This window comes from Tetrao urogallus, assembly GCF_951394365.1.
Source record: "Tetrao urogallus genome assembly, chromosome: 1".
NCBI classification, from domain to species: domain Eukaryota; kingdom Metazoa; phylum Chordata; class Aves; order Galliformes; family Phasianidae; genus Tetrao; species Tetrao urogallus.
Genome location: NC_136813.1, coordinates 56,853,856 through 56,869,666, shown reverse-complemented (window position 1 = coordinate 56,869,666; position 15,811 = coordinate 56,853,856). Strand labels below are relative to the sequence as shown.

The following is a 15,811-nucleotide window of genomic DNA, read 5'->3' as shown; positions in this document are numbered from 1 at the left end:
AACCTTTAATTTAGGTTTCCAAGTACGAGCAGACATCTACAAGTGATTTAATCTGATACCTAATCTGGGTAGTCACATGGAAAAGGATGAAGACATCAGAAACTCGTCTTAAGCTCCACAAGAGGAAGTTTAGTATTGAAATAAGTCTCATTGGTGCATTTCAAATTGGACTGACGAACTGATGCTGAGCATTGTGGCTGAAGGACACTAAAGCATTTTGTTCTGATCAAAGACATGCAATCAAAATTCTTTGCCATTTCTCATTCTTAAAAAACAGTCTTGAAGTGGATTATCAGACTGCAAAAAACTTTAGAATTCCCAAATTTAACAATTTGAAGGAAAAGTATACTGGAATGCTAATTTGATATATACTATGCTTAGAGCACATATCATAAAATGATGCTCTCAAAGACAAATAACCAAGATCCCACATTTTGAAACTGACTTTACATTGCCAGCACTAAGTCCAAAGTCATTTTGAGCGTAAAGTATCATTATTATGAACATGAGACATCTGTGATTAATATACTCATTAATTATAAGAACCAGGTTTCTGCAAGTCTGGATAGTGTGCTGAAAGTTACTTACTGGCAGTCCCTGGAAACCTGGATCGCCTTTATCTCCTGGACCTCCAGGAGTTCCAGGCCAGCCATCACTCCCCTGCTCTCCTTTAGCCCCTTTCAGACCTGGAGGTCCTGGTGGCCCTGTCGGACCTGGTAAACCTACAGACCAGAGGAAAAGGAAAATATTTAATGGCAAAATTTGCTCCGTACAAGCAAGTACAGGGCAGTACCTTCCGGAGTTCGAGCTGGCTCAAAATGCAGAAAGGTAGAATTTCATCAACAGTATTTCAAGAAAATATGCAGGAGAATCTGTTGCAGAGGTGTGCACAATTATCCATCTGATTGGGCACCTATCATCTGTTATGTCTGATTCATAGACAATAATGTACAGAGTTCTATATGAGCAGAAAAACATACTGTAGATTCTCAGGTATAAATGTGCTAGAAATGTATTTCAGCTCTACTCTGCTCTCCTCCTTAACCTCCAGCACAGAGTGCTTGTTATGGTAAGGCCACACTGGCAATTTTTAAAAAGATTAACACTCCAGGACAGAGGAACATACAGCTGTGGCTGCCCCAAATGAGTAAATAAAGCCTAGAGGGAAACAGACGGAAATGAGAGGCAATCTTCTGAATGTCAGAAGAATTTCTGGAAAAAGCTAACAGCCTGAGGACATCAAATCTGTCTGACCTATGACAGAATCTCAAACTGCTTATGAAGGATAGCTGTTCCTTGGTTTCTGAGAAGAGGATAAAAAAAAAATTAATTAGTGGGAAAATTGATTAACAGCAATAGATTAACATTAAGACGAAGAATTACCTGGTAGGCCAGGTTGGCCTTGGGGTCCTCTGTCTCCTTTAGGGCCCTCAATTGCACTTCCTGGTAGTCCAGGAAGACCTTGGTTGCCTTTAGGGCCTGGTGGGCCAGCATACCCTTGTTCTCCTTTTAAGCCTGGAATCCCTGGGATTCCTGGGGATCCTGGGAAACCCACTTCGCCTTTCGCACCTAAAAGTTGAATAGAAACCCAAAATTTGATTAGAGAAAAGATCACAGTCAATGAAATGTTCTCCTTTATTATCTTCTTATAATAAGCTTTATTTCTCAAGAAAATATTAACCTTGCCTTTATATATTCGTATAAAAAATGCATAACTTCAGGAAAAGTGTATTATTCTCTATATCATTGATATGAAATGAGAAAATAGAGTAGGTTAACCAAAATATCTTTTGTTAGCTAAACTGACCACTGGGATATTTGCATTCACTATAAAAACAGATGAACCTTTAATATCTCTGTCAGCCCTTCCACGAGGAAGAAAACCTCTTGAATCCTTATTTCATTACAATTATTATTGTCACATGCAAGTAATTAATGCTTTACTTCAATAAGCACTAAAGAACTTGCTATTGGAGAGAAAGGGAATATGCTTACTATGATCCAGATAAAACTTAGTACTTACTTTCAAGATTGTACAAATGCTAAATATTTGCAATTTAGTTGAATTTTAGATCACGATTGAAGAAAAAGATATAGAATAGCTAGTACAAAGCATAATAATAAGAGAAATAAAAGGCATAAAGAATACTTCCCCAGCTCCTTGCCTAAACAGAAGAGAGACTTGCTTTTTGGAACTACAATACTTTTGGAACACAAATGATATCAGTTGGATTTCTACTTACTCTAAGACTAGGTGTTTTTAAATGAACTGTGTTGGCAAAATGCCCAAAATGGGCAGGATGGGAAAAGTGATTTCATAGTCTAGCATCTTACATGCCTTACTGAGCTGAGACTAGAAAATTTCCTTATTAAAATAAGTCCTTAATGCAAGAGCAATCAGACTGACTGTTATTTTCTCCAAGATGGTAAATACAATGTTCTAAAGTGATGGTTCATCACTATTGATGATCTACATAAGTATCCTCTACTTACAGGATGAATTACATAAGACAGTGATGTTTCAAGCTAATGTGAATTCTCCTGAATCTGTCATGACACAGATTTTATAGATGGAAACTAGCTGAATCTTTTTTATTTTCTGCACTTTCAAAATTGAAAATCCTTTAATTGTATTCAACGCTTTTTCTTAAGCAGCGACAGTCTGATGGAGCTTCAGTACCGTATCTATTGCAGTCTAGTTTCTAGGACATACTTATTTCGTAAGTGGAACATGGTGCATACAGACACTTTGAACAAGTACTGACTCAAACTGATCGAGCCAATCTTGCAGCTCAATGTACTGACACATTCTGTGAAAACCAGAAGTGGTCTTCAAATTGTGGTAACGACGTGCCTATACTCAAGGTAGTAAGCTTTGAGTTCAGATAATGATAGTTTTCAGTAAGACCTCATTTGGTCTCTGATTTTTGGCACCTCTGCACCATGCTCCTGTACATAGTTTAGAAGTGCTCTACTGAGCTAGAGAGAATATCTATTTTAGCAATAAATATGATTGTATCAAGGCTGCACAACAGACTCAAGGAAGATAAATGACCGTGGTATCTTGACCACGAACTTATCTTAAGCTGTCTAGTGCAAAGGTTCTTACCAGACCTCAATTCTTACAAAATTAGTAGGAAAACAGAAATAATTGGAATAAAAAACACAGCACACAAATACAGGAGTTATTTATATTACCTCATCACAGCACAGCTTGCAGTAAATTCCACACTATGAGTAATTACCTATTTTAGGGCATATCTAACTCATGTCCAAGATGCTGCCACTGTAACAGAAATTAGTATTTGAGCCTCTGAGTTTCTGCCTGCTCTGAAAAGGTATAGCATGTAAAATAATGAAGTAACAAGTATGTCTGAATGACAGAATTATGTATATAGAAAGTTGGGAGGGAGGTTGGCCACTTGCTCAAAGAAGTGTTTTACCTTTATCACCCTTTGCACCTGGAAATCCTGGAAGTCCTCTACCTGGAACACCTGGAATACAGGGGCAGCAGAAGATGAGAAGATAGGACAGCAATTACACTTGAGCTGTAATGAACAAAACTCTATTCAACAAACATTAAATCTAAATAAATAGTTTATACAAAAGTTCTTCACGGCATAGGCCATCTTTGTTACATGATTGGAGTGCATCTAGCACAATGGATCCTGTCTGAAAATTCTACTCTAAGGGAAGACAATACATTATTTCCCAGCTGACTTGCAAAGGGAAACTAATTCCAAAACATAACAATTTTTTAAAGTAATGCTAGTTTTTGTGAAAAAGAATCGTTCACAATTACACCAATTAAACACAGTTGCTCATCAGTATCACCAGCTTTACAGAGGAATGATAGTCAGTAGTTTGCAGTACTAATTCATAATAATTCCATTTTTCTAGGTTCCAGGTTAAGGAAAAAGTATCTCAAAACCAGCACATTCTTCTCTCAGCTACTCTTGCTTAGCCAGTTTGTGCATTTTTGTGACACATAAGCATAACATGACAATCACAGTACCTTGTTCACCCTTTGCACCAGCTGTGCCTGGAATCCCATCATAGCCTGGTTCACCCTTCTGACCAATGGAACCAGCAGGACCAGGAACACCAGGTTCACCTGAAAAACCATTGCCATTTTCATTTTACCTGTGAATCAGACTTGTTTTTACACACTTTTCTCTCTAAATGAAAGATTAACTTATTCTTCTCTTCCCACAAAGATCAGAGATAACGTATGATGACCGAAGTGTAACTTTTCTCTGAAGTTATTTCTGAATTAAGTCAGCACAAGTCAGGGCTCAACTACTCTGAGTTCCACATAGATAATTTCAGTGAATCCCAGAGAGTTTTGTGTAGGAAGTCCTGCAAAGACTTGTGAATCACATGGCCCACATTCAATGAGGTGGTGTATCCTATGGTCACCAAACTAAGAACAGTAGGCGCCAAGTTCAAAAACATTGCTACACTTCTGACAACAATGAAGTTATGCTCTTTGTCTTTGTAATGATGCTCAACATGGTGATTCAGGTTTGGGCCCATTTATTGTTTTTAAATACACTCAAAACAAATGTAACTAATGATTATAGCAATAACTAGTCTTGCAGAAGGTAGTAAAATCCTTTCCACAAACAGTATTAACAGCCAACAGTGCTACATTGACTCAGATTTACCTGGGAAATAGCACCGTGTGTATTCCTCCATGAAATGAACAAATATAACAGGAAATATCTGAGCCAGAATGAACATAGAAGGCCACAGTATTTATTTTAGCTACTGCTTGGAGGTGAATAATACTTTAAGGAGCATTTTATGTTTTATAGTTCTCCTCTACCTGGTTCTCCTTTTAAACCTGGGATGCCACTTAAGCCAGGAAGTCCTTTTTCACCCTTTGCTCCATGGAGGCCTGGGCTCCCTAAAGAAAGCAAGAAAACGTGGGTTCATATGCTGAAACCAAGACTGAAAATATTTGTTTCGCTGCAATTTCTGTTTTATCAAAGCATTCAAAACTTGCCTGGAAATCCTGCCATGCCAGGGGATCCTTTAGGACCTGGAGAACCCGGCATTCCTGGAATTCCTGCATTACCCTTTTCACCTTTGTCTCCAGATAAGCCTGGACTACCTGTTCTTCCTGGTTCTCCCTAGAAGTAGCAACATTATAAATACCGCACATTAATTCATAAACAACATTTTCTGCTCGCAGTGGTAGACATCACTCACTCTTAGATACTGGATTAAAAAGAATTTCACTCTTTTTCCATTCAGAAACAAAGTAATATAAGATTAAATTTAGCATTAAATTCCACTGTCAGAAACATTGATTTTTTAGCAATTGCTTAATAGCTGCGCATGAATACGAGCATTCTTCCATGCATTTTTGTGATGGATTTTACAAAGGTTTTTCCAAATCAGTCTTATAACTTGCTGATTACACTTAATCATCTTAAAAAAAAAAAAAAAAAAAAAAAAAAGTCTTTTTTAAGACTTCAGTAAATTTACTGCCAGATTAGTAAGCTTTATTTTTACAATTTTTACTTATAAATTCAGGATTACTGTCATTGTGTAACTAGAAAAAGCAAGGTGAAACAAATGAGAATCCTATTAGAATACTATTATAAGTGAAATTAACTTTACAGACTGTAGTAATACAGTGCTGTTTTCTGTATTATCTGAGCATTTTTACAGCTTTTTTCAGCTTCCCAATATCTTTGTAAAAGTATAGAAAAAATACTTCAGCATCCCTATTTGATCTGTCTGTAAGAAGCCTTTTAAAAATTTATTTCCTCAGTGTTTTTAAAAGTTCTTTCCCTCCTCCACATTTCTAGCAATGTAAATTTAGCTTATTCTGGAGAGATAGAATAAATGAAAACTCTGAAAGTAGTGGTCCCATCAAATAGAATTCCTCTAAATCTGCATATATTCAAGTTTTTCATCAGGTATTTAAATGAGCATAATAGAACATACAACAAAATAGCTTAAAGGCCAAAGGCATCTTTTAAAATGAGTTAGTCAGCAGAAACAAGATAATTGAAGCCTTAGGGGTGTAAGTGAATACCTTCTCACCAGGAGATCCTGGAAAGCCAATTCCAGGAAAACCTGCTGCTCCTTTGTCTCCTTTTTCACCTTTTTGCCCAGGGAACCCTGGTGTGCCTGGTGAGCCTGGTATTCCAGGCAGACCCTTTTCTCCAGGTGTTCCTAGCAAGAGAAAAGGAAAAATGCATGTATGAGAGCTAGTGGCACCTTAGCAGTATTGACAAGACTTTTTCAGCTATGCCTAAAATTATCAGAGCTAGAAAAAAAGTATATCTAATTACAGTAGCTAGTAAGTTCAATTCTGAGATCCATCACCTTAAGGGGACTTTTTATGGAAAGATAAACTCTCCTGATAAGATAAGTTCTAATCTTGGGTTAGTAGAAAACAGAGCTATTGATAATAATATGATTTGAAAAAAAAGTTTGTGTTGCTTTGATTCATATCTAACAGGACAAGAGTAACAAAGAGACTTTGCTGTAGCAGATTTTCCTGTGTCCCTCCACCATTTCTGTTTTCTATCTTTGATTTCCTAGATAGGCAGAAGGCCATCTGAATGGAGATAAAGTTTCCTTGTTGAGACCAAGTTTATTCTTCACTCTGTTCTTTACAAATCCTTTCCATCACGACAACCCCAAAACACTGCAGTTTGTAAATAGTGTTCAGTACACTGGAACTCACTGAACTTTTTAGAAGGGGGAAAATACACTAGAAGCTTAAAGCAGTTCACATGCTAGCAGAGACAGAGAGACAGACAGACAGATACCACTTGAAAAACTGCCCACTTGCAACAAAAGCATAAATACTCCATATGCCCCTTCTTTTCAGAGCACAAAGTACCATTTACTACCCAGTTAAAGGACTTACACATAGAAACTTAAGAAGCCACTGAATGAGAATTATTTGTATGCCAGGAAGAGGACTGAAAAAGCAACATCTCCAGCGCCTACAGTTCAGGCACTGCAAATACTTTCTCTGTTCAGTAGATCCACATCAACTAACACTCTATATAGGCTTCTCATAAAGTTCCAGATTAACTTAAGGAAAAAAAAAAAAAATTCTTAGCAGTCAGTACCTGGCAAACCCATTTCACCAACTGATCCTTTTTGTCCTGGAATTCCTGGATCTCCTGGGTACCCTGGGGGACCCTGATCTCCTTTTGGTCCTAAGGAGAGCAGAGAAATTAAGAGTTCCATTAGTGAACATCATTTACAGTACTTTATTTAACAACCTTTAACAATCTATTGCTAGCTTTAGGCATACCTGGTTGTCCCGGAGTACCAGGTTCACCATCCCTTCCTGGAATTCCTGGTTCTCCATATTCCCCACGTAACCCTTTTTCTCCTGGTAGCCCAAGGTCCCCTAGACACCAAGAAGACAAACAGATGATTTTTAGCAAATATGTCATGACATATAATGGTCCTTCTAGTAAATTTTTGTCATTGTTGCTTCTTTCTTCTGATCAAGGGAATGAACGTATTCAAGCATCATGTACATTCTACAACAGGGTCACACCTGATTAAAACCCAACTCTCCAGTCAAACCAGTGTTGAGAGAAGACTGCAAACTGTTGAGAGAGTTAATGAGTTATTTTTTATGTGCCAGACAATAAAAGGTATTAACAAAAATTATTTGATTTGGCTGTTCTGCTGTCTAAGCAGGTATTTGTGAGCAACCAGTTCACAGGCAGAAATGTCCAGTTTCCTTAGTTCTGCCTAATGGTAAAATACCTTTAACGTTATAAACTTCTTTATACACATGTAACCACTGTGTCTGATATTGATTTCTGGAAAGGAAATAAAACTATCAACCAATCAACCTACAGACCTACAGCAGAAAAGAAAGTAATGAAAAAACAACCTATGTAGATTCGTTTAAAATTAGTTTTTCACAACCAACAACTGTACCAAGATCAGGAGCAAATGAGAGAAAGATACCCAAGTGAAACTGTTACAGGCTAAGAGCCTCACTAAATACAAAAATGCTGTCAGAAGCTGCATCTCAGTGTAGAAGCAGATGCACTCCACACTTGCCCCTGCCCTTCCTCGCAGTTTCTGACACTAGGCTGTTCAAGCTGTCCATTCCCATCCTATGTTTCTTTGAGTCTCAGACAGGACACAGGTCTCACTTTGATGAGTAGACAGACATGGAGAGAACAGATAGCTAGACTGGGAAACTCTTCCGTACTCACAGTTTAAATATAGCAAAGTATAGTTATTCACTGTGAAACTGGAAACGAGTCTCAAGGGCTCTGTCCTGAGCCCAACAGAGAATTTATTAGGGTAGTCTGTATATTTCATCACACTGGATAGGCATGAAAAGAAGAGAGGATTAGCTGTGAAAAGGTTTTGAAGAGTTGGAGAACAGATAGGAAATAATCATCATGAAATTTTAAAAGTTCAATACACTACATTTTTTGCAAGGAGTATTCCAAAAAGGTAAGTAGTAGTCAAGGAAAAAATGATTAAGGATTATAGCTAATCACAAACCAAGTCAGTAACTAAATCAAATAAGCATCAAATAAGGTAAATTTCCTTCCAACAGGACCTGAGTTGAATTACTTCAGTTGTTTCAGCACAGTGCACTGCAACAGGGATGCAGCCAAGTTGGGAAGAATTCAGAAAGGGTAAGAATTGTAATTACTTCAGAAAAAAATGATGAAATGTTAAAGATTTGGTCGAAGGAAAGATTACATTATCTCTGTAGCTCCCTTCCATCTCTCAGGTTGCTATCAGGTGGTCTTTAAAGCAACGCTGTTTCTATTATTTACATGAAAGACATGCTTTACTCTTTAAACAAGCTCTAGTTTCTTCCATCCAACCAAAACTCTCTCTGTCTGTGTTTAGTCTTTATTTCTATGGAGTTGAGGATGCTAGAAAAAGATTTGCATTTTCTGTGTGAAATTCTTAAACCTTGTTTTAAAACCTGTTATCTAAAGCTAAGATACAACTAAACTCAAAGTACCACTGCTCTAACTGTACCTAATTAGAGACAGAAGTTACCTTTTTCTCCAGGATCTCCTTTTTGTCCTTTGAGACTAACCATATCCATGGTGTCCATGCTTCCAGGTATTCCCGGAAGACCAGCTTCACCTTTATCCCCTTTGACACCTGGATCACCCTGTGGTCCAACCACGCCTTTCAAACCTTGGCTGCCTGTAAAGCACAGAACATTATAGTGGAGTATAAAATTTTGCAGAGATATGTAGTAGACAAGAACAGCTATTTATTCAGACCTTGAGCATGGGCTAACATGCTCTGGAACACCTATCTCAGATGCAGATTTTTTTAATGCAAGGACTTCACAATATCTCTACTGAAAAAAAAGTGGTATTTTTTCCTACTTCACAGCCATTAGTTTTAGACTCTCTCAAAACAATGGCGATAGAAGCTTAAGAATCATAGAATCATAGAATGGCCTGGCTTGAAAAGGACCAAAATGATCATCTAATTTTTACCCCCCTACTATGTGCAGGGTTGACAAACACTAGAGATGGCTAAGAATTTAAAAATAGGGTACCAATTGAAGGATTGAATTAAGTCCCTCCTGCTGTCTATTTATAACTTAAAACACAGCATTTTTCTGGGAGAAATACCCATAGCATGCTCTTACCTAGCCAGTCCTTATGTTGTTGAAGAACAGACCAGAAATCTTGTCTCAGTGCCCAAATACATGACTGTTCCTAGGTTATGGCTTTCTAGATTATACCATTTCTAGCTTACAGGGATGTTACATGACATAAAACATTCCTTAGGCCAAACATATGTTGTAGTAGGCATAAACGGGGTATCAGGATGTGAAGCATCAGGACCTCCCCTGCTCTGTGATGGATATATGACACATGCTTTAGGGGCATAGATGAAGCAGGTAGGGCATATAAACCGCTGTGTAGTTGCAATAAACGCCATTTGCTGCATCCTCATATTGGTGTCAGTGTCGCAATAGCCTTTTTGCTAGTCCTAGGCAGACTGAACCTTCAAAACGGGGGACAACAATTGGTGCCTCATGTTGAGGATCGAACTCATGACCTTCAGTTGATCATAGAAGGGTTTCAAGAGTTGGGGTGGAATTCCTAGGGCACGTAACAATAGCAATCGGGACTTCCTAAGTAACACTGCTAAGATCTTGAGCCAGGAAGTATAGACCCGTGTGGGTTGCACTGAAAACAACCACCACAAAGGTCGTGGCTTGGCATCAAGGGTGCAGCCCAAGACAGCAGCTGCAACGGCCTCGCATCGACTTGATCAAAAGCTTGATCAGGGTCCCACTGTGCCCATGACCCTCCCATACAACTTTGCAAAATTTCATGCCATGCGGCAGCCATCTCGTGAGTGAACTCTCGAGGTTCCCCTGTATTTGGTTATTTTCAGACTTGTCTTCAGCTTCAGAGAAAAAAGTTGATTTTAAAATATTCTAGAAAATTTTGAGAAAATCTCTGTCTTACCTTTTTCACCAGGCAACCCTCGATCTCCAATTGGTCCAGGAGTCCCTGGCAACCCGGGAGTTCCCATAACTCCCATTTCTCCTTTGGCTCCTGAAACCAAAGTGAAAGAGTGAATAACAGAAGAAGCAAGCACTGTAAAGAAATACGAGAAGTGGAATGATTTACTCCCAGTTATATTAGGGATTACTCAAGGAAAAATGCTGCAGAAAGGATGATCTAATCTAAAGTAGCATGACAGAGAAAGCAACAGTAAAATAGCGTTACAAAAACCAGAATAAAACTATTTGTAATAGGTTCCTGACAGATTGTTAAAACTTCTGAATATAGTAAAACAGTGTTGTCATCAACAAAAGCTTTATTAAAACTACATTCTATCACTGACTAATCATCTTTCATTACTGCAGATTAAAGCCTCATTCCTGCAGATAGCTGTATTTCATCCACCAAAAGATTTCAATACGAGGTTAAAGCTACACATCTACAGAAAAGCTTTGTCGATAGCAACCCATACGTTTTCCCCAAGCTCAGGTTCTTTGATGGATCAATTCCTAATTGAGGGAAGGGGCATGCTAACAGGACTTAATAAAACAGTTGTTGAAGACACCAGTTTCCAAGGTAGATTACTTCCCAGAAGTAAATATGTTTACCTGCTGATCCTTTCAGTCCAACAGATCCTTGTGGACCTGGCAGGCCAGGTAACCCCACAGACCCTGGTACTCCAGGCTGGCCCTGGCTACCTTTATCGCCTTTTGGTCCTGGCCTATCTAGACCTGGGATACCAGGGAAGCCCCTTTCTCCTTTTATTCCAGGAAATCCTATGAAAAACAAATGACATGGGATTAGTCTTTAGAAGAAAACAGGGAACATAGTTGACAAGCATACCCAAGAATGTCCCCAGAAATTTCTGAATGAAGAGTTGAAGTCAGTTTCTCTATTTACATCAAAAGAACAGAAATACTGCTCGTTTCCTGCCTGCAGCCTCAATCCTGTATGTATTAGCCACAGCAACTTGAGGAGACTGAACAAAACGACAGGCATTTTCTCAGACTTTGCTCTGCTTTATAGAGCGGATGGATGAGGTCTTCTGCCATGCTCCTCGTGGCCCCATCACAGATCTTATATTGCAAAGCAGTTCATTGCAAAGCAGTGTCAAATATCAACACTGATTTATGCAAAACAAACAAACAAACAAACAAAAGCTCTTCCAATCATCAGCATGGGAGCATTTTTCTCTTACCTGGTGGTCCTTCGGGTCCTGGCTGCCCAGCGGGCCCTGGCAATCCTGGTGGGCCCACTCCCGGTGAGCCTTGGGGGCCTGGCAAACCTTGTAATCCAGGGAGGCCTGGATCTCCTGTTGGGAGAGAGAGACCAGAGTCCTTGAGACCTTGTTTGCTGAGAATGTTGGACAGAATGCTGGACTTGGCCAACAAGTTTCCAAATTGGAAAACTTGGCCAAATTTCAGACTTTAATACCTTCTGCCTGGGCTCAGGGAAAGGGTTGCTTTTTGGTGCTTGCCATTTGCTAGTAGTTGTGGTAGGTGAAAAGGAGGAGAGAGAAAGAAAAAATGAAAACAACTTGGGAAGCCAGTAGGATTTAAGTGGCTTTTTGCTGCTTCTACAGAGGAGTAACTATAAAAAAAGAAATACAGAACTGTATTTTATTTTTCTGACAATATTACCTCTGAATCCTTGTTGTCCAGGTACACCCGGGAATCCTTGTTCACCTCGTAAGCCAGGCAGCCCTGGATTTCCTTTTTCTCCAGGGATGCCAGCTGGGCCTGGGGTGCCTGGTAATCCTTTAGGACCAGGGAGACCCACTCCAGGTTCACCCTAGCCATAAAAACACGACAGATTAGGAATCAATACATAAAAAAACAAGAACTGATTCAATGAATGCATTTAAACTATTCAGAAAAATAACACTACACATGACTTCAGGGGATAAACACAAGCCATTCAGAGTTAACATCAAGCATTTATCTACTTTCTTCTTTTGCCTGTACAGTGAGAAGAAACACAAGATACAGGACAGTTTTGCCTTTTTTTTTTTTTTTTTTTTAAAAAAAAAAGCAGGATATTTGCTCAGAGTCCTGTTCATATGAACAGTCACAGAAAACAGCATCAGCAGCAGACACTTACTTTTTGACCTTGTAAACCTGGTGTGCCTGGAAAACCATCCAGGCCAGGGGTTCCAGGAGTTCCTGGCAGACCAGGTGAGCCAGGCTGACCTGGAAAACCTGCAAAAGAAAGCTCATATTATTACTACCTGTCCCTGTAATTATTCCCTATTGTTTCTTCACACCTCTAACTGAACTACTCGTGCCCTCAGAGGGTCATGCTTAAAAGGTCTGTGTAGTCGCTTATATATCAAATTTCTAGGGATGCCAGCATCCAAACGTCAGTGTTCTCAACAGAGGGCACTTTGTGATTCTGTGAACATAGATTTAAACACTGAGCTTCATGCCACAAAGAAATAAATTCTAAGTGCTCTTAAACCCTTGTGGGTTAGCATTATTGAGAAACATCCTGTCTGAAAAGCTGTATTCCAAAAGCCTTCTTCAGAGAGGGCAACTGTAGGGGAACTGTTCGGTCAGAGCTTGAACTGTTGATTGAGCACTTGGTGAAGGAGTGTGGCTGGCCCACACAGGCATATTGTTTGCACCTGTGATCCCTGCATGACAAGACCCAGGGTGGAGCCATCCTGGACTTGTATAAGGGCCAGCCACTGAAGGGAGAGCATCTCTTGGACCTAGGCTGCTTTCCTAAAAGAAGTGCTGCACAGCCAGAGAGCCCCTTCACCAGCTGGATGAGTTCCATTCTTTTTTCTTTATACAACTACTGACCTACCTGTGAATACTTAGTCTGGTATCATCAAGAACCTGTCAGAAGCAATTTTGCTACTCTGTAAGCAGAACAATGACTCAATATGTGAGATTTAAGACTGAAGGATACACAACAGAAGCCATCTTGGAGTCAGCACCTTCTGATCAGTATATGTAGCCTAACATGTCCTATACATATCTTTGTGGGTCACACATTTTTCTATTCCACAGCTGGCCCATGGGCTGTGTCTTCCGAATGCCAGAAAGAATACAGACACTGTTCTGCAGACCACTTAAAGGTAATCCTTGCTCAATACCACCACACATTCAGTAAATTGAACTGAAGCTCCTTTCCTACGTAAAGATCTGAGGGAGTACAAAATTCCACCTTTAAGCCAAGCCCCGGGAAAGTCATGGGGCAGAGTTGCATTGAAGGAAGAATATTGGAGGAAGAGTATTTGAAAGAAGAGTGTTTTACATATCATTTCATTCTCATTGGCATCGAAGAGCATGCAGCAATTCTTTTCTGGATGCTATGAAACTCTTCTGTTCAATGTCATGGCAGTTTTGGATGAACTAGAGGTCTTCACAGGTAGATCTGCCTTTTCTTTTCTAAAAGTCTTTCTGACCCTCCCAGTTTGTTGTGTGGAGAATCTCAGTAAATGGAATAATAATGAAGACAAAAGGGTCTAGGAGTTGAGGTGTCTGTTGAAAGATCAGTCATCTAGAGCAGAATGAGGAGCTGCAGCATTATAAAATATATTTCCTGAAAATCCTAAATGAGAATACAAACATTTAGACTCTCTTCTACGCACATACCCTGACAATGGCCATTCAAGGAAGCCTAATTTTATCTAGATATGCCTGTATTTTGACCAAGTCACTCACATCCATCTGGGATGCAACAGAGGTGCTAGTGCTGGTCCAAAAAAGTCATTATTATGTCAACATGTTTGGTTTTGTTTTCTTTTTTACCAAACTAAGCTGAGCCTCATTTTTTCAAAAAGGCCATCTCATCTCTCAGAAACCTCAGGTATTGCATTGTAACATGCACTGTATTGCTTTCTGTTCTGGCAGTAGTGTTGACACTGCTTGTATCTGCACTACATCACTGCACAAAGCAGGTGTGCCTTGGAATATCCTTATTGTGGTTATTCTGGAGTTTCATAAGGGAAGTTCTTCTGCTACACCTCCCAAATCCTTCCGTGTAGCCATGACTGGATGACTGTAGTCCTCTGTCCACACTGCAGTTACACCAGCTCTGATAGATCACAGATAGATAACTTTGTCTTACCTTTGGGTCCTGGAGGTCCAGGAAACCCTATACCTGGCTGCCCAACAGCACCTTTTTCTCCTGGCAGGCCAGGTCTCCCTGGAAGCCCAGGATTCCCTTTGTCACCTTCAGAAGTGTAAACAAGAAAAATGTTAATACAAATGTTAGTTTCCTGAAAACAAAACCATTGTAATAATCGGACAAAGATTAAAAGGATGCTGTACCTTGGGGTCCAGGGAAACCAGGTGGTCCAGGAAGGCCATCTGCCCCAGGAGGCCCAGGGAGTGGTACAGTTCGTCCTGCTTCACCCTTTGCTCCTGTAAATGTAAAGACATATATTAAATATGGGAAGAGATTAAACTAAATAGAGAAGTTCAATCCATCTAGCTAGCAGTGTTAGTCTCTCTATGCCATTACAACCCACATTTTATCAAGTTTATTACAGGAAGTTCATAGAAAACTACAATGAATTAGGTTTAAGATGAGCTTACACCATCCTGTTTGGCCTAGCTGAAAAAAAAAGAAAACTGAACTCAAAAATGTACAAGTGAGCTGCTGAAATAAAATACTGTTCCATTGGTCTAAATTAGGCTTGTTTTCCATCTTAAATTTCATTGATGCTCGCTTAAAGGACATTTTTTTACATTATTAATTGTTTTAAAAGAACATACTATAGCATTACCTGGAAGACCAGGTAAACCTGGGGTTCCAGCAAAACCTCTGTCTCCTTTGTCACCAGGTAGCCCTGCAGTGCCTATCCCAGGAGGGCCAGGTAAACCTCTTTCGCCACGTACTCCAGGGAATCCAGGTTGGCCAGGGGGACCACGTTCTCCTTTCAAGCCAGCTGTACCCTAATTTTTGGAAAGTATAAATGAAGGTTTTGCCTAACTGGCAAGGTAGAATACATTCTTCTATCTGTGTTAATATTTTTTAACTTGGCTCTAGCACAGCATCCTTATTCGTAACACCAAAGAAGGTCAATTCTTTATCACTGAACACCATGGAAAATAACTGGGTTCATGTAGGCCAGCACATGGAAATCACCCCTAGTGTGCAGTGCAGATGAATGGACCGTTTAGGCTGCTTTCTTAATTGTGGATCTTGGAACAAATCTGAGCTGCAGATCCACATCCATGCCAGCTCTCTAGCATGGAAAGACTTAAAAATATTAGTTTCTACAAAAGATAAGTATACTGCAACAGAGCTGAATCTTGTATTAATGATCACTACTTGGACAAGTGCATTCC

At 39.5% G+C, this 15,811-nt stretch overlaps 1 protein-coding gene across 1 annotated transcript in view; it reads right to left on the bottom strand.

Moving 5' to 3' along the window:
• The window catches only part of COL4A1 (collagen type IV alpha 1 chain), a gene marked incomplete at both ends in the record, with an annotated part of 109,986 nt that overhangs the window by 12,322 nt on the left and 81,853 nt on the right, over positions 1–15,811 (bottom strand). The window contains 18 exons of the mRNA XM_079549305.1: positions 589–722; positions 1,384–1,569; positions 3,444–3,494; positions 4,016–4,114; positions 4,829–4,905; positions 5,005–5,135; positions 6,050–6,189; positions 7,101–7,190; positions 7,289–7,387; positions 9,028–9,180; positions 10,470–10,559; positions 11,117–11,284; positions 11,707–11,820; positions 12,149–12,299; positions 12,609–12,706; positions 14,586–14,690; positions 14,789–14,881; positions 15,247–15,415. Coding sequence (XP_079405431.1) covers positions 589–722; positions 1,384–1,569; positions 3,444–3,494; positions 4,016–4,114; positions 4,829–4,905; positions 5,005–5,135; positions 6,050–6,189; positions 7,101–7,190; positions 7,289–7,387; positions 9,028–9,180; positions 10,470–10,559; positions 11,117–11,284; positions 11,707–11,820; positions 12,149–12,299; positions 12,609–12,706; positions 14,586–14,690; positions 14,789–14,881; positions 15,247–15,415 — 2,148 coding nt within the window. The remainder of the gene's footprint in view (positions 1–588; positions 723–1,383; positions 1,570–3,443; positions 3,495–4,015; positions 4,115–4,828; positions 4,906–5,004; positions 5,136–6,049; positions 6,190–7,100; positions 7,191–7,288; positions 7,388–9,027; positions 9,181–10,469; positions 10,560–11,116; positions 11,285–11,706; positions 11,821–12,148; positions 12,300–12,608; positions 12,707–14,585; positions 14,691–14,788; positions 14,882–15,246; positions 15,416–15,811) is intronic.